We start from the raw sequence: 26,147 nt of genomic DNA, 5'->3' as shown, positions 1-26,147 counted from the left end.
ATGTAAAAAAAAAAAAAAAAGATGGATATAATCACGTCAACATGGGAAGATACCCAAAGTAACCATTTTATCAAAACAGAACAGTCTACGTAGCAGGATTCCATCTGTGTGACAGCAGACAGACAGACTTATGTATATATATAGGAGAAATTGTAATTTTTTAATTTTATATGCTTCTGAATCATTTGAATTTTTAAAGTAAGTAGATATGACTAAAAGCTTTTTTAAATAAAGGAACTGGTCATTGAAAAACAAACAGTAGGTCCTAATCCCTTCTCTGACCAACCTCCCTTTGAATCTTTTCAATAACAAGGTCCAATTACTTTATAATCCCATTGCCAAACAGCTCCAGTCATCACAAAGAAATTTCCTGTACTAAACGGAACTTGCCTTTGCTCTTTCTTCCAACTGTTAAGTCCTGTTTCTAAAGCTGCGCTGTCCAATGAGGGCAGCCACTAGCATACGCAGCTATCAGGCATTTAAAATGGGACTGGTCCAAACTGAGATGCACTGTGTAAAATATCCATTGGTTTTTATGAAAATAAGAATACCAAGTATCTCAATAACTAATACCGATTACACGTCAAAATATTTTAAACTGACTTTGATAAAATATGTTAAAATTAATTGCACCAGTTTTTTACTTTTTTAATGTGGCTAACGGAGAACTTTAAATCACATAAGTAGTTCACATTATAGTTCTATTGCACTGTTCTACAGGATACTACCTCACATACCTGGAAAACCACCACAACCACCATTATTCTAGCTCACATCCCCCAACAGGTTCACTAGAACAGACAGAGAGATTTCTCTTTCCGGGAAAGACCACACAGGACTCGAGAAAAGGATGTGCAAGCAGGGTCAGAAGAGACTGAAGAGTCGCCTGCACAGGCCGCTCGGAAGTCCGACAGCGGGGAACTGACCACAGTGCAAAAAGAACCAAGAACTGAAGAGATGAACTTTCAGGACCCCCAGAACTTAGTCAGCAGAAGAAAGGAGTTACTGAAGGAGATTTAAAAAATAAAAGGCTTGAGATGAGAAAACTGAAAAGACAGCATTATGAACAGTTTCAAGGAAAGGCCGGTGACAAAAAAGGAAAAGGACATCGGGTCATCATTAGTGAACGCTGGTTAAGAGTCATGGGTTTTTTGGTCTTACTTATTTAGAAAGAACTGAAAAGGCTTCAATCTACACAGCCCTTACTTGGCAAGGCCTTCTAGAACTGATGGCAGGAGAGGTGACCTCTGGGCCTTCTTCAATATTCTGAAGTAGGTCACAAACACAATATTCAAAGTCTCCGTGTGCTGGCAGAAGAAGCAGACAAAATGACTTGAGTATAACCCCGTACCCTTTCTCCTGAGTTACTGCAGCGATGACGGTCAAAGCTCAACCTTCCGTCCTTTCCCAACCCTTTCCACAGTCCAATCTTAGGAGCTTCAACAAAACAGAATGAAGATACGCACCTTGCGATTTCATGAGACCAGCAATGATCACATTGAAGACTCGGCAGATAAACCAAGATTATACAACCCCAAGTTGAAACAATAATCTCTAGTTAAAACCATTTAACAAAACATTTTAAAAGCGTGAGAGAATGTGAAACTGCCTACCAGTTTAAGTTTTCTCTCCGTGCTCTCTGAAGCTTCTGCCTCCAGTAGCTCTCGCTCTAGTTTCTCTTCTGCTTTCTTCCACTGGAAAGAGACAGGGAAAGAAAAAGTAAGAGTATATAGTGCTGAGTGAAAAAGCAAGCTTCAGAGGCATAATATGTCAATATTCTGAAACACATACCCTAACCTGTCTATGAATACAAACACAAGCACAAGTACACAGACCTGAAGAAGCAGCAAACACACACCAAACTGAGGACAGCAGCTGCCTCCTGGGAGGAAGGCAGAACAAGACTGGGGAGAGGAACAAAGGGGACTCTCACTCTATCACTGATGGTTTCTTCTCAAGAATGAAACTGAAGTCTATTAATATTTGCTCACTGTGAATGGTAGATACATGGGATATGCTGGATTATTCTCTGTAGTTTTCTATAATTTACGTTTTTTTCAAAAGAGAAAAAAGGGAAGAACACACTGAGCCCAGAAATAATTCTTACTGTTAAATCATCTGTAACACAGAAATTAGTCATCAATGATACTTCCTAAACACATTTACATACAATGCATAAAACCAGACACTATAGAGAAATTCAACAAAATATAAGTTTTTCCACTTTCTTACACAGTATGAGCAGCAAATTATGGCTGTTAAGCTGCCTAAGACGCAGGGGACCAACTGAGGGAGAGTTTCCTTCCTTCAGGCGCCATTTAAGGAGCTGCCATGTTCTTAGTGGGTCTGTTTCCCCACCACAGATACGTACATGCTGTTTCTAACAGGGATATCCAATTTATATGATAGTATGATATAAAAAATTAAAATATTTACCTTCATTTGTTTCCAATTATTAAGTCTATTTTGGTACTTCTGTCCCATTTTCAAAATTTATTAGGACCATTCAAAGATGGATATCCCTGAAAACTATTTTTTGCTTTGTTTTGTTTTGATAAGCAATTTGATAACCCTAATAAACTATTTAGAAATGTTTTGAGAAGTAATAATAATAACGATGCTGGTAGTGGTAATTCATGTTTATAAAGCACACCCAGTGTCACGCACTTGCTAAATGCTTTACCTGCATCATCTTACTAAGGTGCACGGTGACCCACGAGGTAGGTGCTATTACTAGCTCCATTTCTCAAAATTTAAAAAAAAAAAAGGTTACCAAAGTTTCATACTAAATAAACAAGGGGCTGGAATTTCAACCTAGGTTTCAAATGCAAGCCAATAAAGAAACGTGTTTCAATTAACAAAAACCCACTTTGTTGCCAAATTTACATGAATATCACCTTCCTGGTTAAGGAAGGGATCTGTGTATCACAATGAATCTGAAGAGCAAAAAAATTAAAACCCAGCACGACAAGGAAATTTTTTCATCAACTGCTCTTTTTGCCAATGAATTGCCAGTTTAATTAATAAAGCACTTCTTTGCAATAACTGGAAAAAATAAAATCTTCTAAATATTAGGTTTTGACACATTTGTATTTATGATTTAACTATGATTTCTGCCTGTGCCTACACCATGGTTTTAATCTCAAATCAAACAAAAAAGGAAATCAACCAAACCTTTCTCTGCATTCTTGATAGACTTTTTCTCTTTTCCTTGAAAGTCATGAACTTTTTTGGTTTATTAATGTCCTCTGTATCTTTTTTCACTTCCACCTCTTTGATTCTTAAGCACAAGAATGTCTTTAACATCTAAGATGAAGAAAACACAATATACACCTTAATATTTATAGTGCCATCAAAACCTTTATAGAGAGAGGTTAGCATTTAACAATGTTTTTCCTTCCTTTGTGCCAAAAAAAAAAAACAAACAAAAAACACCTCTGACACATCTTTTGTCACACTGCACACAAAGTTCTATTCTCTTATTGCTAAACATATTCAGTAATCTGTCTAATAGGACACTAGTACTTGGCTAAATAAACACAACATTGTTTTGCAGTACAACGCGTAGAAGGCAGAGAGAACACATCACCTGGCCCCGGTAGACAGGATGACGGAAGGTGGACAGGCAGAAAAAGGATGGGACCAGTATGGGAGGAGAGGATGTAAAGCAGGTATTTCTAAACCAGCTTTAATTTACCAAACCAGCCTCCATTTTGCAGTCAGTAGTTCTAATCTTCATTTTTCTCCCCCAATTAAAAACAAAACACAATAACCAAAAAAAAAAAACCCATGTAAAATTAAATTTAGTGTTACTAATTTTAAGACAAATTATTTTCCTTTAAACCGATGGGTCTCCAGCTTCAGCAAACATGAGAATCATCAGGAGGGCTTGTTAAAACACAAATAGCTGGACCCCATCCTCAGTTTCTGATTCACTAGGTCTGGATTAGAGCCCCACAATTTGTATTTCTAATTCCTAGCTGATGCTGGTCCAGGGACCACAATGGAACTACTCCCTTAAGCCATTCAAAAAATCCAGAAACTAATTTGGAAATTGGTGTTTTGTGTACTACAGCAACCATACAAAGACAAAAGGGGTTCAAAATTTGAACTTTGTCTGGAAGAAGCCACTCTACTGACCTCCTTCAATCATAGCAGCATTCCTGGAAAAAACATGTGAGAACTACAGTTTGTATTATTTTGATGTTCTAATATGTACATTGGAAGAAAGCAGAATATTTCAGTTTACAGGGCTTAAAGCACAGAATGGAAACAAGAAAGAATTAAAATTAGAAACGGTGAACATGAAGTCATTCTACGTACCAGAAAGATCAATGAGTATTCTGTAAGTATTCTATGTGCTCATAAAATATCACCCACAAATAAAAAACATAACTCCAGATTAAAGATGGTCAACTAATCTTTGGCAAGGGCACCAATAATACACAATGGGGAAAGGACAGTCTCTTCAATAACATTAAGAAAACTGGATATCCACATGCAAAAGAATGAAACTGGACCACTGTCTTACACCACTCAAAAAATTAACGTGAAATGGATTAAAGATTTAAATGTAACAACCGAAACCATAAAACTCCTAGAAGAAAACACAGGGGAAAAGCTCCTCAGCACTGGCCTTAGCTAGTGATTTTTTTGGAAAGGCATCAAAAAGTACAGGCAACAAGAAGTAAAACTAAACAAGTGGGACTACATTAAACTAAACAGCCTGCACAGCAAAGAAAACCATCAATGAAACGAAAAGACAACCTACTGAATAGGAGAACGTATGTGCAAGCCACGTATCTAACAAAGAGTTAATATCCAAAATATATGAGCAACTCCTACAACTCAACAGCAAAAAGCAAATAACCCGATTCAAAGAAAGGGCAAAAGACCTGAACAGACATTTTTCCAAAGAAGACATACAACAAATGGCCAGTAGATACACAAAAAGGTTGGTTCAACACCACTAATCATCAGGAAAATGCAAACCAAAACCACAATGAGAAATTGCCTCACACCTGTTAGAATGGCTATTATCAAAAGGATAATAGGGGCGCCTCAATGACTCATTCAGAGGAGCATGTGACTCTTGATCTTGGGGTTGAGTTCGAGCCCCACGTTGGGTGTAGAGATTACTTAAACTTTTAAAAAAAGATAAGAGAAAACAAGTATTAGGGCATGAAGAAAAGGAAACCCTCGTATACTGCTGGGAGGAATGCAAACTGGTACAGCTGTGGAAAACAGCACGGAAACTCTTCAAAAAATTAAAAGAATTATCATTTGATCTAGTAATCCCACCTGTGGGTATAGATCCAAGAGAAATGAAGTCAGTACCTCAGAGATATCTGCATTCCCATGTTCATTGCAGCATTATTTTTTTTTTTTTAAGATTTTATTTATTTGACAGAGAGAGACACAGCTAGAGAGGGAACACAAGCATGGGGAGTGGGAGAGGGAGAAGCAGGCTTCCTGCGGAGCAGGGAGCCCGATGCCCTGGGATCATGACCTGAGCCGAAGGCAGACGCTTAACGACTGAGCCACCCAGGTGCCCCTCACTGCAGCATTATTCACAATACGAAGCAAAGATATGGAAACAGCCTATGTATCCACTAATGAATATAGAACCTGTGCTATATACATATAATGGAATACTACTCAGCCACTAAAAAGAAGGATCCTCCCATTTATGACCACAGAGATGAACCCAGAGGACATCATGCTAAGTGGAATAGGCCAGACACAGAAAAACAAATATTGTACAATCTCACTTACATGGGGAATCTAAAAAAGTCAAATGCATACTAAAACAGTGGTTGCCGACGGGAGGGGGGACATGAAGAAATGTCAGTCAAAGGACACAGACTTTCAATTATAAGATAAAGAAGCTCTGGGGATCGAATTTATAGCATAGTAAATAAAGTTAATAATGCCGTATTGTATAATTTGAAATAAGGTGAGAGTAAGTTTTTAGGATTCTCACCACAAAAAAAAGGTGAGAGGTGATAGATGTGTTAATTAATTTAACTGTGGCACCTGGGTGGCTCAGTTGGTTAAGCTACTGCCTTCGGCTCAGTTCATGATCCCAGGGTCCTGGGATTGAGTCCCACATCGGGCTCCCTACTCAGCGGGAAGCCTGCTTCTCCCTCTCCCTCTGCCACTCCCCCTGCTTGTTTGCTCACTCTCGCAAATAAATAAAATCTTTAAAAAAAAATTAATTTGACTGTTGTAATCATTTCACATATTGATTAAATCATCATGTTGTATACCTTAAAAAAAAAAAAATCACACTGTACAACCTAAATATATACAAAAAAAGAAAAACCCAACAAAGAGTTCAGAAATAAAATTCTGGGTAGGGATTTAAAATAAAATAAAGGCAGCTAGAAACATCGCCAAAGGCACGGGAAGCCAGGGCAAAAATGAACTATTGGGATTTCATCAAGATAAAAAGCTTTTGCACAGCAAAAGAAACAGTCCACAAAACCAAAAGACAACCGACAGAATGGGAGAAAATATTTGCAAATGACATATCAGATAAAGGGCTAGTATCCAAAATCTATAAAGAACGTATCAAACTCAACACCCAAAGAACAAATAATCCAATCAAGAAATGGGCAGAAGACATGAACAGACATTTTTCCAAAGAAGACATCCAAATGGCCAACAGGCACACGAAAAAGTGCTCAACATCGTTCGGCATCAGGGAAATCCAAATCAAAACCTCAATGAGATACCACCTCACACCCGTCAGAATGGCTAAAATTAACAAGTCAGGGAACAACAGATGTTGGCGGGGATGTGGAGAAAGGGGAACCCTCCTACACTGTTGGTGGGAATGCAAGCTGGTGCAACCACTCTGGAAAACAGTATGGAGGTTCCTCAAACAGTTGAAATTAGAGCTACCATTCGATCCAGCAATTGCACTACTGGGTATTTACCCCAAAGATACAAATGAAGGGATCCGAAGGGGTACGTGCACCCCAATGTTTATAGCAGCAATGTCCACAATAGCCAAACTGTGGAAAGAGCCAAGATGTCCATCAACAGATGAATGGATAAAGAAGATGTGGTATATATACACAATGGAATATTATGCAGCCATCAAAAGGAATGAGATCTTGCCATTTGCAATGACGTGGATGGAACTGGAGGGTGTTATGCTCAGTGAAATAAGTCAATCAGAGAAAGACATGTATCATATTACCTCACTGGTATGAGGAATTCTTAATCTCAGGAACAAAGTGAGTGTTACTGGAGTGGTTGGGGGTGGGAGGGATGGGGTGGCTGGGTGATAGACATTGGGGAGTGTATGTGCTACGGTGAGCACTGTGAATTGTGCAAGATTGTTGAATCACAGATCTGTACTTCTGAAACAAATAACGCAACATATTTTAAGAAAAAAGAAAAAGAAGAAGATAGCAGGAGAGGAAGAATGAAGGGGAGTAAGTCAGAGGGGGAGACGAACCATGAGAGATGATGGACTCTGAAAAACAAACTGAGGGTTCTAGAGGGGAGGAGGGTAGGGGGATGGGTTAGCCTGGTGATGGGTATTAAAGAGGGCACGTTCTGCGTGGAGCACTGGGTGTTATGCACAAATAATGAATCATGGAACACTACATCAAAAACAAATGATGTAATATATGGTGATTAACATAACAATAAAAAAATTTAAAAAAATAAAATAAAGGCAGCATTTTAAATCAGCAGCAAAGGGAAAACAGTATTGGAATAACTGGCTATCCATTTCAGAAAGTATATATACGTACTAGATCTGCAACTATACCACACACACAAAAAGATGTCAGATGGATTATTTAAATATAAAAATTAACACTCTTCTAGAAGGAGAGAATCTATACTTGGGATTGAAGAGGTTCTTCCATGCGTGACAAAAATACAATCTCATCTATAAAGGGCGAAAAAATGACAGTCAATTAAAATGTAAAACTTCAAGACAAAAAAGACAATACAAAATCAAATGGCAGAGCAACAAACATTTATTTGCAACTTACTATCCTTTATATGGAATATAACCTCAACAAACACCAGAGCTTTTGTTTCTTTTATTCACTACTTTATACCCAGGACCTAGAAGAGTGTCTAGTACACAGCTGATATTTACTGAAATAAATATCAGAAAAGTATTACAAGTCATTAAAATACCTGAGGAGAAAAATTAGCAACAATGCAAATGGGCAAAAAAATTCAAATGACTAATAAATATGTGAAAACAAAAAAATATGTATGAGATGTACAGAATGATTTGCCCACCAGACTAACAAAGATTAAATGGTAGAAACATTCAGCATCGGGTAGGTTGTGGGGAAAAGACACGCCTGTCACTGTGAGAACATAATAAAATGTATTTGCAGGACAATGTGGCATTACCTCTCAAATTTATAAATGTGTATACTGTTGGATCCAGCATCTAAACTTTAAAAATTTAACTCACAGAATACTCCTGTAAGTATGAAAAAATAATATGGCCAAAATGTTCTCTTTCATGATCGCTGTAGAAACAACTCAGCTGTTCATCAAGTAGGGGGCTACATTCACATAATAGGAAACAGACATTAAAAAGAATGAGACAGCCCTATACAACACAAAATGAAAACAGCTCCAGAAGAGCTTCCACAGAATAAATGCATTTTTATTTTAAAATCTACACGTGTATTAAATAAACAAATAATTAAAAAATATATAAACAAGGGGCGCCTGGGTGGCTCAGTCGTTAAGCGTCTGCCTGCTCAGGTCATGATCCCAAGAAGCCTGCTTCTCCCTCTCCCACTCCCCCTGCTTGTGTTCCCTCTCTTGTTGTCTGTCAAATAAATAAATAAATAAAATCTTTAAAATATATATATGTGTATATATAGAAACAAGTATGTATGTCTATATAAACCTCTAGAATTCATACTAAATTGTTAAGAGTAGTTACACTTGGGGAGTCTTCTACGTTATATACTTCTACAAAGAATAAAATTCCTCCTAACAACTGAAAATTAACTTTGTAAAAAACATATAAAATGCAAAGTGAGAAAAGGCTTACCTCTGGCCTAACTTCGTAATTTCTGCCCTTCACAAAACCAGAAATCACTTTAATCACACCAAGGGAAGCTTGGCCTAATTTATCTTGTTTAAACAGTTTCTTCACTGCCTCACAACACATTTCAGATATCTGAAAAATAAAATGTTACACTCAGCCGGTGTTTCTCAACCTCGGCACCACTGGCATTTTAAGCCAGACAATTCTTCGCCGTGGGGGCGCTGTCCTGTGCATGGTAGGAAGTTTAGAAGACCCCTAGCCTTTACCCACAAATGCCAGTAGTAGCCACTGCAGGGGTGACAATCGAAACTGCGTGCAGACACAGTCTCATGTTCCCTGGAGGGCAAAACCACCTCCTGCTCAGAACCGCCACTAAACTTATGTTCAAAGAATTTTCTTAAAGAGGCAGTGTTTAACAAAGTGATGCTATTTTAGCAATAAATGATAGCTCCAAAAGAATTCTGAGAGAGAAAAAAAATAATCACAAGGTCTAGAATTTTGCATTCAGGAGGACAGCAACAATCACTTAGCAACCCACCGATTTTGACACGTCATTCATGAGAGGGACGATCAACACAATGATGTTGTTGTGAAAGTTGAAATGAGGTAGTGCCACCAACAGCTCACAGAGGCTCCTCACAGCCACTTCCGCCAGTCCTTTGTAGGCCTTTAAGGAAACTACATTACTTTTCTTCAGTTTCCTTTGCTTCCAGTCTAATCAAAAGATAACTGTAGTTATTCTACTCATTGATCAAAGTTTCAACTAATTAGCTTTCTTTTACAAGAATATGCAATAATACACTGTGCAAATTCTTAAATGAGTTGTGTCCACCTTTAGACACAAGTACAAACGTTATCATTAAAATTTATCTGCCATCATCCACCCTCTGACTCTAACCATAATGTTAAGAACTTTGGCTTTCCATACATTTTTAAAGATTTATCATTAGAGGATAAGGGTCTCAGGGATAAATCAGGGCAGGGGGAGACAGAGAGCTGGACACCTTAAGGAATCCCTGGGCTCTACCAGGCTTTCCCCAAAACACTAGATTTCAAAAAGCCTGGGTTCAGGGCGCCTGGGTGGCTCAGTTGGTTAAGCGACTGCCTTCGGCTCGGGTCATGATCCTGGGGTCCCGGGATCGAGTCCCGCATCGGGCTCCCTGCTCGGCGGGGAGTCTGCTTCTCCCTGACCCTCTTCCCTCTTGTGCTCTCTCTCATTCTCTCTCTCTCTCTCAAATAAATAAATAAAATCTTTAAAAAAAAAAAAAAAAAAAAGCCTGGGTTCAAATCCTAGTCATCCACTAACTGGCTAGTGAATATGAGCAAGCTCCAGATTCTGAGCTCTGATCTCTTCCACGTTCCAAAAATTCTGGAGAATCTAGAACATTATTTCTCCTGACTTCTTGCTAATGCTCACTGTGGTATCTTTACCCAGGAGGTCCAGAAGGTTTAAGTTTTTCTTCAAAATAGCCGATGATTCACAGTACCTCTTTCCTTTTCCTTAAAGATTTTATTTATTTGACAGGGAGCAAGAGAGAGAGCACAAGTAGGGGGAGTGGCAGGCAGAGGGAGAAGCAGGCTCTCCACTGAGCAGAGAGCCTGACATGGGGCTCAATCCCAACCTGAGCCAAAGGCAGACACTTAATCGACTGAGCCATCCAGGCGCCCCGCAGTACTTTTCTAGAAATTTCTACATACATACTCTGCTACCATAACATAGCATCCTGAATATGAAAATATGCTGGTTTTTCTAGAGTAGGTTCGACAGTTCCCTCTACATCATACACAACCAGAGATGAGAAACAGTATAGATGATAGTGCCTGTGTTTTAAACTTGCTTCTCATGTATATGAGTTTTCCTCAAACAGGCTGTATTCATCATAAGAACCATATCTTCTATTTACCTGAAGCTGACGAGACTTCCTAGTGGATGGATGAATAAACAAAACGTGGTATGTATATACAATGGAAGGTTATTCAGCCTTAAAAAGGAAGGAAATTTTGACACATGCTGTGAGAATCTTGAAGACATTACGCTAGGTGAAATAAGGCAGTCACAAAAGGACAAATATTGTGTAAGTCTACATAGAAGACGAGGTTCCGGGAGCAGCCAGATCCATATTCACTTGAAATCAGAAAGCAGAATGGTGGCTGCCCTGGGCTGGTTACGAACTGCAGCTGGGGAAGACGCAGAGCTGCGGGCACATAGCGGTGACGGCTGCGCCACACCCATGTGTTTACTGAATGCCGCACAGCTGCACGCCTGCAAAACTGCTAAAATGATAGACTTTATATTTTACCATAAATTTTTTAAAACTTAAAAAAAAAAAAAAGACTTCATAATGGTTCCATCAGCTGAGAAAAGGCCTACGCCTGAATGGTGCGATACAGAGGCCACCAGCCACATGTGACAACTGAGTACTTGAACTGTGGCTAGGCCAAATGCAGATGTGCCCTAAGTGTGAGATACACGTCAGATTTTGAGCTTAATACAAAAAAAGGAATGTAAGATACCTACTTTTTAAAATCAATCACATGTTGAAATAGTAATCATATACATAATAATTTCATTACTTTTTACTTTTTTTCTTAGTGTGGGTACATATTTTTCAAATGACGTACGTGTCTCATGTTCTGTTTCTCTTGGACGATGCTGGTCTACACAAAGCTCCCAGGCCTTGGAATGTATGCGCCTAAGTAGGCTCCAGTTGGGAGGCCACAGCATAGAAGCAACATCCACAGCACCCACCCCCCACCCCCACCATCTCCTTCCTGCCCTTACTGGGCCAACACAATTCGGTAATCCTGTTCCAACTGAGACAGAAACTCAAGTGATCCTTAGGCCCTTTACTGAGTAAAGGAGCCCAACTGAGTAACGTGAAAGCACCTGACCTAGGCAACTGAATGTCTCCTCCATTCATGCTCCAATTTTCATATGCCCTTCCTTTTTTTTTTTTTTAAGATTTTATTTATTTATTTGACAGAGAGACACAGCGAGAGAGGGAACACAAGCAGGGGGAGTGGGAGAGGGAGAAGCAGGCTTCCCGCCGAGCAGGTAGCCCGATGGGGGCTCCATCCCACGACCTGAGCCGAAGGCAGACGCTAAACGACTGAGCCACCCAGGCGCCCCTGCCCCTCCTTCTCTGAAGAAAAAGAGAATAAAGGTTTGATGGAAGAGTTTATCATCCAGTATGATTGACTTCTCTCTAAGTCCATTTTCAAGGCACTAATTTCATCCATTTCAAGTCATCCTTCTCCCCTGCCATCTCCAAATAAAAACCAGCAGCATAAATTTCAACCATTCACGAATTCAAGAAATATACTTACTAGGGAAAGGCCTGGAGCAACAATACTACTAACAGCTGATCAATACAGGGCCTGTACAGGCCAGCCACAGTTGTAAGCAGCTTTTATCTATAAATTAATTTACTTCTCACAACAATCCTATGAAATAAGTATTATTATTTAAAAACAGAAAAATGGAAACAGAGAGATTAAGTGATTTGCCCACCACATAGGTAGTAAATAGAGAGCCCAGATTTGAACCCAGGAAGTCGGACCGTAGACTCTGCTCTTGATGACCCGCTATACTGACTCTCACCACAGAGCAGAGAATATACAATTCACCTTCCTGAACAAAGCTAACTATGTTATGTATTTTAAAAATGTTCAATATACCTTTAACCACTTGCTCCAGATTTTCCAAATAAAATTTATATTGGCTAACCAGGCCTTCTTCAAATTCTCTTAACTTCTGGGTTTCTTTGCGGATCTGAAAAAATCCAAAAGACCACTCATTTTTTAAAATCAAAATACCAGAATCCTTAAATTAGCACAAAATGTGAGTGCCTTATACCCAGTCCTATAAAAACAAACAAAAAAAACCCCTACTATTTCTCCCATCTCTAGCTCTCCAAAATGTTCAGCTTATTTTGTACAGTAATTGTATCTATCATTACCTTGGTAGATTTTTCTGCTTCTGTGAGGGGTCGTATTTTGTATGAAGGAGTAATGTCTTTAAATAACTCCAGCAGGGAAATTATCACCAGCTTTCGAACAGTAACAGCCACATCAGGATTCTGTTCCATCAGCATGGAACGCAGTTCTTTCAATTTTTTAATCTGTTAAAGAAATATATGGCAGAGGGACAGACAGAATCTTAAGCAGGCTCCAGGCCCAGTGCAGAACTAAATCCATGATCCTGAGTCATGATCTGAGCTAAAATCAAGAGTCACAGACTTAAAACGACTGAGCCACCCAGGCGCCCCTCAATACCTTCATTTAGAGATGAGGAAAATAAGACTCAGAGAGGTGACTTTTCTAAGATTACAAAAAACATTAAGTGTAGATATAGGATTAGGCTAAGGTTCTGTCTACTCTTATTCTACTTCAGTCACTATTTTAATGCTTTTCCTTCTTGTATGTGCTTATAGGTAATAAGGGAATCTTAAAATATTAGACATTCACACCATATCTAATATGAAGAGCTCAAAGAAACTAGTACCACTTACGTTACTTTCTGGGTCTGATAATATGGCAGATGCCAAGGCTGCAATATGCATTTTCTTCTCCTGTAATTTCTTCCTTCTCTCAATCAAATGTTCTTCTAATGTCAGCTCTCGAATGGGATCTTCAACGATCTCTGAAACAGATTAGATTTCCTCTTAAACGTTTCTTTATTTACAAGTATCCAAGAACCTTAATCAATACAATAATATTCCTATAGTAATAAATAATAATAATAATAACTAAGTTTCATTGAACACTTGCCATGGGCCAAGATTACTATATATGATCCTCTCAAAACTGCTATGAGGCAGGTACAATCATCATATCCATTTTGTACATAGAACATGAGGCAAAGGGAGAGTAACTTGCTTATACTCATCAATCTGGTAGAAATGGAATTCAAAACCCAGGTAATCTGACTCGAGAGCTCATATTCTTAACTACTATGCTAATAAACTTATAATAATTCCATGAGTCAAGGGAAAACGCAACCTGATTTAGTTTTTTTAAAAAGTACAGAATATTCTCCCTTGTTTCCAACTCTATACAGTCCTTTGCACTGCAGAAAATATGTCCATTTAAGAAAAGAAATTGATAGGAAACTAGATTTAATAAACACACAAGCATAATCTCTAATGAGCCTATGAAGAATGAATGAAAACAATTAGCTGACCTGTAATCTCATTTACACCATTAATGAGGTTTGCTAAGCTAAAGTAAAATTTAACCAGTTTGTTCTATTGCAAATTCCAAACAAATATAATTTCAAACCATAAAAATATGTTCTTTCAGTTTAACTTTGATTAGAACTATCTTAGCTATTAGAAAACCATATTCAATTATCTAAAACAGACATCTACACAGACATATATAAGTATAACAGCTCTAAGGGGGGGTTGCCTGGGTGGCTCAGTTGTTAAGTGTCTGCCTTCGGCTCAGGTCATGATCCCAGGGTCCTGGGATCGAGCCTCGCTTCGGGCTCCCTGCTCCACGGAAAGCCTGCTTCTCCCTCTCCCACTCCCCCTGCTTGTGTTCCCTCTCTCGCTATGTCTCTGTCAAATAAATAAATGAATAAATATCTTAAAATATATATATAACTGCTCTAAGAAGTGAAATGATTTCATATCACAAAATCATTTTGTAATTTAAAGCTAAAAAGTTAGTATTTGTAGGCAGGTCCTTCACTTAAAATTAAAAATTCAAAATGGTAATAATTTATAAGACTCCTCATGCAGGCCTAGACATCACAAACATAACTGCATAAAATTCTCCATAATGAAGAGCAACAAAGAATCAAATTCTACAAGGTGAGACTTTCAACATGTGGGAAAACGTTCAAAATGACCTTGAAATGACCAGTACTCTAAAATGCACATTTCAGACTTGATCTAAAATTAAGTCACATTTACCAGTATGCAAAAAAAAAAAAAATGTAATTCTCAATTAACAATTTAGTAACTACAAAAGTACATTCCATTACCTTCCTCAAGTTCCAGCTCTTCTTGATCTTCTTCATCTTGGTTACTGTCTGTAACTGTATGGAAAACATGTATATTAAAAAAATCTGACAATATACTTTAAGTGATCAAACTACAAAGAAAAGCAGGAAAGTGATTACCATAAAACTCGGCAAAGTAGTTACTTTTGTGAGGAGGAAGCAACTAATGATTGAGGGGAGCACAAAGGATGCTGGTGTGCCGGCAGCATTTACTTCTTGCCCAGATAGGAATTTTATGGGTGTGTTTTTTGTGATAAACCACATAACTTCACAAGGCAACTCTGATTCTAGACTTTTCTGTGTGTTTTATTTCACAAGAAAAAAGATAGATGTAAGAAAAAAAGGCTAATAAAGGATAACTAATATTCTCATTTTAGAAACAAGAGTATTTGGTGAAAAAAACTGAAAAGAAAAGCACCTCAAGATTATAGCTTCAGCTATCTCATGATACAACAGACATCAGAGATAATCATCTGTATTTCTGGCCAAAATCATCAAGCTTGCTAATATGACTAATTGCAGCTACCCCCTATTTTGTAGGTAAAAGTAAGAATAAAATTAAATCCTGGGTGCCTGGGTGGCTCAGTCGTTGAGTGTCTGCCTTCGGCTCAGGTCATGATCCCAGGGTCCTGGGATCGAGCCCCACATCAGGCTCCCCGCGGGAAGCCTGCTTCTCCCTCCCCGACTCCCCCTGCTTGTGTTCCCTCTCTCGCTGTGTCTCTCTCTGTCAAATAAATAAATAAAATCTTTAAAAAAAAAAGAATAAAATTAAATCGAGTGGAAAAAAAACGTGATGATATTAGTAAGGAGCTAAAATTTTTACTAATACACTGGATGACTGATTAGATTCACCTGGCTTCTCCCTGGTCCGTGGGATTATACCACTTTTATCCTTGATAGGAAGTAAGTGAATCAGTTCCTTCTCTGGTGCAGTTTGCAGAGTTCTTGGTATTTTTTCATATTTATCTATAACACGCTCATGCTTTCGTTTCTTGGCGTGAACAGGTTCACTGCAGAAAAAAAAAATTCCAGTTTTAATGTATTTAAAAAGGAATCTAGAGATCACTTAAAAAGTACAGAAAAGTAAACTACTGGCCAAACTTCCAATAGGTACTTTGAAAAAAATAAAAATAAGAATAAAAAATAAAAAAACAGGTACATAGATATTAGCACCTAGACCGGACACATAGCAGGCACTCAAATAGTAAATGAATAAAAGAATCATATATTCTGCCCCGAAGACTACGGCTGCATGTAGTTTTTCCCTTCAGATGCAAAACAGAAGTGAAAGTTATGGCAGATTCTTTTTGAAAACTATTCCACAAAGCCAAGGGTGACATCATGCTATTTTACTTCCCCAAAATCCTCGAGACCATGGCACGGGCTTAGGAGTTAAAAAGATCTAGGTTTAAAGTTCAGATCCACTAGTTGTGATTGCAGGAAGCATCAGTTTCCTCTGTAAATGGGAATAATACCTCCCCAACAGGGTAACAAGGACTGAGATCGTGGCCATTAAGAACTCAGGACTGTTAGGCCAGTTCGCCAGAGAACTACATTCTTCCCCAGTGCACTCTACTTCACTATTCAGACTCAAAAAAAAATCAAGATGTACACTAAATAAAATCAGTTTGTTTTATTCATGAACTTCCTTTATTTAGGAAATAAACTGAGTCACAGGGTTTACTCTCTTACGTTCCGAGCTGAACATCTTGCACTAACCACCTAACTAAAATTCTGAATCAAGTTTTTAACACTGAAAGGATGTGAATGTTTATAATCTAAATGAAGTATTACCTAGAAGAAAGATCTCTCGTTAGAAAAGACGCTCTTTGTCCTAAGTCTCTCATTAACTGTAAGTCATCTTCATCCATCATATCCAAAGGAAGGGCTTCCTCTTCTTCCTCCTCTTCCCGCTCAATCCTTTTACCTGTTCCAACAACAAAATCAGAAACAAGCATGAGAGGTATAGAACTCCGCGGTTTTGTGTCAACAAGAGGTAAAGTTTATGCTTTTCTCGTATGTCAGCCCAGTGTTTCTAAATGGGAGCACTAATAACATGTTGGGCCGGACAGCTCTTTATTCCACTGGGGGTCTTGAGCTAAGCAAAATGCTCCCATCTCCAACACCTGAAATTTAATGCCAGGAGCCTTCCCAGGTCACTGTCACAATCAAGAAATAAAATGCCTCCACACAGTCTGCAATGTCTCTCAGAGCATGCGAGAACCGATGATTTAACCACTTCGCTCCTTCTGATCCCCACGGACTCAATTCCATTCCACTTCAGCCACCCCCTCCACGGGCCACATCCCAAGCCTTGGTGCTCACCCCATCCCCTGACCACAACCATTTGTCCTTGCAGCTCTCATTCAGTTACTTCCACTGCACTTCTGTGACCAAATATATAGACCTTCAATCCTCTAACCACTCTACTTCTTTCTTCCATTGTGTTCTATCTTCACTCCCGGGCTTCTCCAGTATGGTAATCATTTCAACTGTCCTCTTGATAATATCCTCAACTACTTTCCCTTCTACAGTTTAGGCAGACATCCAACAAAACCCCAACTGATCACTCTTATCTTCTCCCTGTCCCTCACTCTCTTTTTAAATATAAAAATGAATGTCAACTAAGTGACAAGCACTGCTCTAAGTGCTAAGGATTCAACCATGAACAAGACAATCTTAGCGTCTTCCCTAACAGAACTTATAATTCTCCTTGACTGCAATAACACTTGTAAATATTGCCATATAAATGTACACATTGCACAGAATGGAACTCCTACCTACTTTAAATGAGCTTCCCATTTCTCAAAAGTGACCAGCAACTGGTTTATTTCCCTGATCAGCTTTCTCTCCTCCTTAGCCTTTTCAAATCTTTTCTCTACCATCACACTTCTAACCCCATCACCTACCTCACTTCATAATCCTCAGAGGAGCTAGCTTCCTCCATCACTGAGAAAAGAAAAGCCAGAAGCTAGAAACTCCTGCAATTTCCCACAATGAATTCAACAGCATCTGCATCCATCTCTTCTGTTTTCCTTCTCATAACATTGGAAGAGTGCCTCTCCTCCTGGGCTCTGGATTTAACTTCTTGCCCTCTCTTGCCTTGTTCTATCATTTAAGCCCCCTCCCCCTTATACCTGCAAACTCTCTAATCCATTAAGTTCTTTATATCAGCATTTTAAGATGGTCAAGTCATTTTCCAGTGGGCAATTTGTCAACCTTCGCTTCACAGATCATGTAGATCATATTGACAGACTACAGCTGTCAGTCTTAACAGCTGTATAGTATTCCACCATAGATAAACAACATTTGTGTCATTTAACAATTCCTGTTGATGCACATCTTACTTTCAATTTTTGATCACAGTGGCATTTTTGTTTGCTACTATTAATAATGTTGAAATGAGCACACTTGGAAATACATTCTTGGCAAATTTTTTCAAATATAGTCATAGACTGAATTCCTAACAGTAACACTGTTAGGTCAAAGGAAAAGCATTTTCTGAAAATCTTTTTCTGTGATAGTGTATTTGAGTTTATAAATATATTTTTTCCTCCTTTTTATTCAAATGGTACAAGCATCTCATACATGTGGCAAAAGCCTATAATTTCAAGTGAGTGAAAGCATCAATGCACACTACTTTTCACCTTTTTTAAAATTAACTATTTTGTAGACAATTTTTTTTAAATATTTTATTTATTTATTTGACAGAGAGAGACACAGCGAGAGAGGGCACACAAGCAAGGGGGAGTGGGAGAGGGAAAAGCAGGCTTCCTGCTGAGCAGGAAGCCCGATGACCTGAGCCGAAGGCAGATGCTTAATGACTGAGCCACCCAGGTGCCCCTGTAGACTATTTCATGTTGGAACATAAAGAATTTCATTCTTTCTTTAAACACCCTTTTTCTGATTTCTAACACTGTACAGTTCTGGTTTTCTTCCTAATTCTCTGGCTCCTCCTCAAACCCTATTACAGGTTTTATTCATCCACCCATTTCTTAAATGCTGGGGTTCCTTAAAATTCTTTCTTGGCTCTCTTGTTCTCACACTACACAGTCTTCACATTGATTTTACCCAAGTCTAAGGCTTCAATTACCATCTATATGCAGATAATTCCCAAAGCTGTTCTCTCTAACCCAGATACTCTTATACCTAACTGCCTCATAGACTTCATTTAGATGTTCAGCATGTAAAAATGAATATTTTGCTTTTTATATATATTAACATATCACATTTTTAAAATTCTACTGAAATTTAGATAGAAGAGATCTTAAAAAGCATGTAACTCAAGCAACATTTTTTTTTTTTTAAACAGATGAAGTACCTGGAGATTAAGTGACCAACTAAGGCCACTTTGCTAATAACAAAATTAAGACAAAAACCCAAGTTTCCTGACTTCTAGTCCAACGACCTTTTATACATCACAATAATATGCAGCCAAGGGATCAAACTAAATAGGTCAGGTTTAAGAGAATGAGATACATACATGGGAAGACTGCACAGTCAGGTACAATCAAATATGAATACCTGAAAGTACCAGTAACATTATAGAGGAACTGGTCTGACTCAAAATGATCATATTCCTTACCTGTTTTGAGTACTTGGGAGTTCTTGGATAGTTTTACAAAAGAATAACCCTGACAGTTACAGCTCAATTTCACTCCAAGTTTCCACATGAAAAGAAAGCCAGACATTGAGAAAACTCAGTGAACCTTGGCAACACTGTGAAGGATGCCCCAGAGAAAAGCTATGTTCCTACCTTCACTAACTGCCAGTGAATGGGAAAGTGGCAGCCCTGGCATGCTCCCCAACATTTATTTACACAGCTACTCTCAGTTTGTTTTCCCAAGTATTCTCTCTTCAGATCTGCTTTCTAGACAACCTAAAAGCAGAGACTAGCTCTTTCTCACAATGAATCCCGTACTGAAATGTTTTCTCACACGGACTGTGATAAAGCACATAGGACTCCTACCCTTACTCACTCTTGGGAAGATCTGAAAACAAGAGTGATTACTAGAAAACAATGTTATTTCATGAACATTTTAGGATAAATCAACAGAAACTACAGGACATGAATGCTTTCACAATTACCTGGTCGTTTTTCCTTTGGGTCCTCCAGTGGGATCGGTTTCTTAGACACAGCATCTTTTACAGCTTGCCTTAGTTTCCTCTGTTCTTTTCGGTACTTCTTGAGAGTGCTTTGTTGTTTAAATTGCTTATTTTTTAGCTTGTTTTCAAGCTTGACTTTACTAGTTTTTAGTAACTTCCGAAAGCTGGGGATCTGTTTTTTATTTCTTCTCTAGAAAACAACAGGAGTACTGCATACCCAGAAATTTAAACTGCAAACTCAGAACAAAATGTTGTCTTTAAAGTAAGTGCCATTCATACATCCTCTGTTTGCAAAGTTCTCCAACATATTTGATTCCAACAGCCTAGTTAAGCAGTTATTGCTGTTACCTTCAAATTATTACTGAAAAAGCTAAAGCTGAGAGAGATTATATGACTTGTTAAAGACCCCTGAACTAAGGAGGGCAAAACAGAATTCGGATCTTTGGATTTCAACGCTTGCTAGTAACCCCTTATTCAGAAATGCAAATCCCAGCTCTTGTTTTCCGTGAGAACCAGGGCAAATCACTTACTTTCCTATCCCTTTACCCTTTAGGGAAGAAAATGGACTCATCTCGCTTCCCATGACTCACATTATAAACTCGTTGAGAACAGGACCCTGTTACCCATTTGTAAAATAAAGGGTACGAAAGACAGACTCGAAGAACCCTTTCATGTCCGACACCCTACGGACAGAAGACTCATCGCGGCCCCCTGAAGCCCAGTGCGAGCACAGGGGGCGATCAAGGAAGCTCCAGATCTAAGTGCCGGGAAGCTGGCAGAGCACAGTGAGGAGGGAGCCCCGAATCCAAGCCACCGCCCCCTATACAAGAGCAAAAACTCGCCGAAAAACTACAGGCAGCGACTGTCAGCCAAAGGGGCCCTAAGCCGCGGAGATCGAGCTCCTCAAGACACTTACCGCCTTCATCCTTAAATATGAAGAGTCCCGACCCTACACTTTCACCAGGGATAGAGTTAACCCAGGAATCGCGAGTCGGCAATTAACACACGTGCCCAAGTCCCAACACTGCGCAAGGCGGAAGCTACCGCTGGCTCCTCCCCATCCTCCGCCGCCGAAAATAGGGGTGGGACTTCCGCGCCCGGGCTCGGCCGCGCGCCCTCTTGCGGCGCGGGGCGGGCGGCACACCGGTGAACGAGCGTGTGAGCCTGCAGTGTCCTAGAGCGGCGCGCTGGCCGAAGGCGGGTGGCCCCGGGGGAGCTTCACAAGGTCTGTCATTCCTGTCCTGTCGCCAAATTTCCTTTAAAGTTCTGGAGGAGTCGGGCTCCACCTTTCAGAACGAAAGGGCTTGATTTTTATCAATCGCCTTACTGCACGTCGTGCCTGTCCTCGCGCAGCGTATCTGATCTTTCTGTCAGAGATACTGACTTTGGCCGTTAGTTTTCCTCCGTCAGGGCTTGAGGGCAGGAAAGGTTTATTCCTTTTGTGTAATGCCTGCCCCCTCGACGGGCTCTCTGGGCGTGTTTGTGGAATGGCGAATGACTTTTCCTGACCTTCCGGAGCTCAAAATTCTCTTGATGCTTGATACTTCGATTTTGAAACATTTCTTGCCTTCGTTTTAACCATTGTCTGATAAAGAGGTATGTCGGTGAGACTCTGCACTTCAATATTTTGCAACTATTACCTTTGTGTAAACTTTTCTGTCTGCTTATTAATTCCGCCAAAGTCATTAATTCCAACAGGAAGATTTATGTACTGCAAAAATGTGGTTTTCAAAATGTTTGTCCCTCAAAGACTTTTTTTCCTGAATAAATTTAAGAATTGCCCTTCAGTTTATTTTTTAAAGAAGTGAAGTCTGTGATTCTTGAGCACATCTCTCAGCTGAGACCTGACCGTGCAGTCCTAAGCCAGGAGAGACAGGCTCAGGAGTCTGAGCTCCCTGGTGGGTGTTAGTGTTAAATAGATTGGGAGGAAAACTGCCAATTTCTGGGTTCCACTTCAGAGACCAAGAGTCCCATTTTGTCTGGAATTCTTTCCCTCCCTCCCAAGTTCACCAGTTTCCCCCGTCGTGCGCTCTCCGTCCGCACACACACCCTCAGAAACAGCAGCGCCTGCCCCACTGGGGTATTACGTCATCAAACACACTGCCTGTGCTCTTCCAAAGTGCCTAAAAATCCCTTCCCAAACAGCAGTCTTATCTTTGGTCACTCCCATCCTTCCAGCCTTCGCTCCAGTCTCTCCAAGGGTGAGGCATCCCCGCTTCGGTTTTTCTCTCAACTTTATCAGACTCCTGTATCACCAATTAACGCTTTTCTGTTTTCACTCTCCGATGGATACCCTCAACCTGTTAGCACATTCAAGTCTCTTTCATAATTTTCTTTCGAATGACTTATCTTTTTTTAAATTTTTATTTATTTGAGAGAGAGAGAGAGAGAGAACGAGTCGGGGGGGCAGAAGGAGAGGGAGAAGCGGGCTCCCTGTCCGAGGCAGGACTCGATCCCAGGACCCCGGGATCATGACCTGAGCTGAAGGCAGACGCCTAACAAACTAAGCCCCCCAGGTGCCCCTGACTTTATCTACTTTTAATTGCTGTTTCATTTTCCTCCTTTCCTACTTGTCCTTATTAACAAAAAAAAACTAGTATTCTGGTGTCTCCACTTCCTCTTTTCTATTATCACAGCCCAAGTTTGTGCTCTTTTCTTGAGGAATTAAATCATATGCTTGGCCCATTTTAAGTTTATAATCAGCTTGAATCCCTAGATCATTTTTAAGCAATTGTGCCAAGCTAAATCCCTCCCATCTTGAATTTGAACAATCTGTTATTTGAACACAAACTTAAAAATAGAAGTTTACATGATTCCTACTAATTTAATCTTAATGGTTTCTCAATTCTATGGTCTCCAGCTTTGTGTCATTTCCCATTAGCTCAACCCACTGCTAAACTCAGTTTGGGTTCTTGTTTGTTTTTTTTTAAGATTTTATTTATTCATTTGAGAGAGAGAGAGGGAGTAGCAGACGCCCCTGCTGAGCAGGGAGTCCTATGCGGGGTTTGATCCCAGGACCCCGAGATCATAACCCAAGCCGAAGGCAGATGCCCAACTGACTGAGCCACCCAGGCCCCCCTCAGTTTGGGTTCTAACCTTTGAGTTCTAAACCCTGCTGACAGCGTGATTTCAAGGTCCTCTTGGATCCTCCAGAGCTTTCCTGAACTCTTGGGCTAAGAGTCCCTGGGCTACCCCAAACTAGCTTCACAGGGATTGTACTCAGAGATTCCTGTGAGCGCTTCTGAGCAGTCTGTTAAGAACCCATCTGGATCTGCCCGTAACATTCCACTGTCACTCTCATTGGGGTCACTAAGAATCTCCAAAATGTTTTTCTTTTTGAAGTGTGCACTAAGCTATATCATTTCTTTTTACTTTTTTTTTTCTTTTTAACCTCACTAGATTTCTCCACTACATTTGATGCTACACATTTCTTCTTTCTCACATTACAGTGTCCATGTCCTTGGCTCTCCTAACAGCCTCTTCCCTGGGTTCTTGTCCCACCTCCATTCCTTCTTCCTCATGCCTCTTTAATGTAGGTGATTTTCAGGGTGCTGGTCTGGGCCCACTTTTCTACTTCTGATTCTACTTGCTCTTCCAGTGTGATCTCATCCATCTACATATTGCAGAAAGATTTCCAAATCCTTTGTCCAGTCCATACCTCTCCCTCCAAGCTTCCATTTTATAGCTGCCTCCTTCAGGACATCTCCACATAGTTACCATAGAACTTCAAATCACCATGTTCAAAAGCAAACTATTTTCTTCACTTGGGCCTCTTCCAAGATTCCCTATTTCATTCATTTACCCACAGCTAGAATCCCAGTATTCCAGAGATCTTGGGACACAAGCTAGGGCTTTCTTGGCCATTCTCTATTAATAAACTGATTTGAAAAATGTCACTAAATAGGCATGGAACAATAAGGCTTCTGGTGTTCCTGTCCCACAAGATAATTCATATAAGTTGTAGTAAGGGACCTTGAAACTAAAAGCACATAATAGGCTCAAAGGAGATGTCCTATTTCCTAATGAGAAATTACTAAATGGTGCCATATTATAAATGTAAATCTCCAAAATTCAGACATCAAGAATTCGAAAATATATGTATCATGGCCTCTTCCTTTAGCAATGTCAAAAATAGTTGAGAAAAATGTATATATAAGGTGCCTTGGTGGCTCAGTCGGTTAAGCATCTGCCTTTGGCTCAGGTCATGATCCCAGGGTCCTCAGATCGAGCCCCGCATCGGGCTCCCTGCTCAGCAGGAGGCCTGCTTCTCCCTCTCCCACTCGCCCTGCTTGTGTTCCCTCTCTCGCTGTGTCTCTATCATATAAATAATCTTTAAAAAAAAGTATATATAGTTGAGAAAGATAATTATGCATGACCAAATAGAGATTAATAGAAGAGTTTGTAGGGGCAGCTGGGTGGCTCAGTCAGTTAAGCATCTGCCTTCGACTCAGGTCATGATCACAGAGTCCTGGGATAGAGCCCCGTATCTGGCTCCCTGCTCTGCGTGCGCACGGCTTCTCCCTCTGCCTGGCGCTCTCCCTGCTTGTGCTCTCTCTCTTCTATTTTTTAAAAAAATATTTATAGGTGCTAAAAGAGAAAGAAAAGCTTGGGAAGAAATGACAGAGCAATGTATACTTAAATGGACCCTTATAGAAAGGACAAAGTTCATAGACAAAGTTCATAGAGATGGGATATTTTCTGAGCAAGATCACACAGGTAATACAAATAATTTTTATTGTGACCCATCAGGAAATTAGCTTAAAATAGCTAATAACCATAATTACAACTAATGATTAATTATGGAATTAAAATTGTAATCAAAAGACTGATGCCAAAAAATAATAATGTAGCAGATGTTGTTGGTATCCTATCAACATCCTCTCAGCACTTATTACACACATGCAGAAAAAAGTCCTCTACAAGTGTTTGCAAATTTTCACTTGAAGACTTTTTCACAAAGCATGCAAAGCAGGCCAGAAGTGCCAAAGAATTTTCACTCCTGAGAGCAGCCTTTGCAGTGATAAACTGAAGTTGAAGGATACATATACTAATTGTGGTAGGCTGAAAAATGTCCTCCCCAGATAATGGGACCTAATCCCTAAAGCCTGTGAATATTACTTCAGATGGCCAAAGGTGTGATTAAGGATCTTAAGATGGGGAGATTATCCTGGACTATCCAGGTAGGCCCTAAATGGAATTACATGTGTCTGTATATGAGCTAGGAGGAGGGAGATTTCACAGATAGAAGAGGAAGAGGCAATGTGACTACAGAGCAGAGATTGTAGTGATGTAGCCACAAATCAAGAAATGCCCCAGCACCAGATAGGGGAAGAGGCAAGGGACAGATTCTCCCCTAGATTCTTGGGAAGGAGCGCAAACCTGCTGACAGCTTGATTTCAGTGATAATGATTTCTTGATTTCTTACCTCCCAACTTGTGAGACAATGAATTTTGTGGGCACCTGACTGGTTCAAGTATAACATGTGACTCTGGATCTCAGTGTTGTAGGTTCGAGCCCTACATTGGGAGTAGAGATTCCTTAAAAAAAAAAAAAAAAATTTAAATTTCTGTTGTTTTCAACCACCAAATTTGTGGCAATTTGTCACAAGAGCCATCAAAAACTAAAACACCAATATTTTACTAATCAGTATGCCAGTATCCTCATTCCACAGAAGTAGGATGACTCTGAGGCATCTTCTACATTGTCTCCCAGAGATCCACAGAAGGAATGATCTCCACCTGCAAAGCTAACCTACTCATCAGCCCACTCTCTCATTGTCCTTCTTTTCCCAGTCTCACTTCCCCACCCTTCTATCAATGGTTTCTGGACTCTTCTTTGAAATAAACCGTTTGCACTGAAATCCTTGTGTATTAGTTTCCTGGGGCTGCCATAACAAAGTACCACAAGTTGCGTGATGTAACAAATTTATTCTCTCGCAGTCTGGAGGCTGAAAGTTAGAAATAAAGGTGTTGGCCCAGTCGGTTCCTT

The 26,147-nt window shown here is 39.7% G+C and overlaps 1 protein-coding gene across 1 annotated transcript in view; it reads right to left on the bottom strand.

Moving 5' to 3' along the window:
- NOC3L (NOC3 like DNA replication regulator) overlaps nucleotides 1-21,183 on the bottom strand; it is a 29,163-nt gene extending 7,980 nt beyond the window's left edge. Inside the window, exons 1-13 of the mRNA XM_028098720.2 lie at nucleotides 21,076-21,183; nucleotides 20,142-20,349; nucleotides 16,848-16,980; nucleotides 15,906-16,063; nucleotides 15,036-15,089; nucleotides 13,558-13,688; nucleotides 13,006-13,167; nucleotides 12,725-12,818; nucleotides 9,585-9,760; nucleotides 9,050-9,178; nucleotides 3,175-3,306; nucleotides 1,614-1,694; nucleotides 1,207-1,307 (exon numbers count right to left, since the gene is read on the bottom strand). Of these exons, the coding sequence (XP_027954521.1) occupies nucleotides 1,207-1,307; nucleotides 1,614-1,694; nucleotides 3,175-3,306; nucleotides 9,050-9,178; nucleotides 9,585-9,760; nucleotides 12,725-12,818; nucleotides 13,006-13,167; nucleotides 13,558-13,688; nucleotides 15,036-15,089; nucleotides 15,906-16,063; nucleotides 16,848-16,980; nucleotides 20,142-20,349; nucleotides 21,076-21,084 (1,568 nt within the window). The 5' untranslated portion in view covers nucleotides 21,085-21,183. The remainder of the gene's footprint in view (nucleotides 1-1,206; nucleotides 1,308-1,613; nucleotides 1,695-3,174; nucleotides 3,307-9,049; nucleotides 9,179-9,584; nucleotides 9,761-12,724; nucleotides 12,819-13,005; nucleotides 13,168-13,557; nucleotides 13,689-15,035; nucleotides 15,090-15,905; nucleotides 16,064-16,847; nucleotides 16,981-20,141; nucleotides 20,350-21,075) is intronic.
- Between the last annotated feature and the right edge of the window lie 4,964 nt (nucleotides 21,184-26,147).

This window comes from Eumetopias jubatus, unplaced genomic scaffold (genome assembly GCF_037043125.1).
Source record: "Eumetopias jubatus isolate StellerSeaLion01/CBP00866 unplaced genomic scaffold, mEumJub1_p1.0 scaffold_17, whole genome shotgun sequence".
NCBI lineage: Eukaryota > Metazoa > Chordata > Mammalia > Carnivora > Otariidae > Eumetopias > Eumetopias jubatus.
Note: the sequence above shows the minus strand (reverse complement) of the source record. Positions and strands in the feature narration are given on the sequence as shown.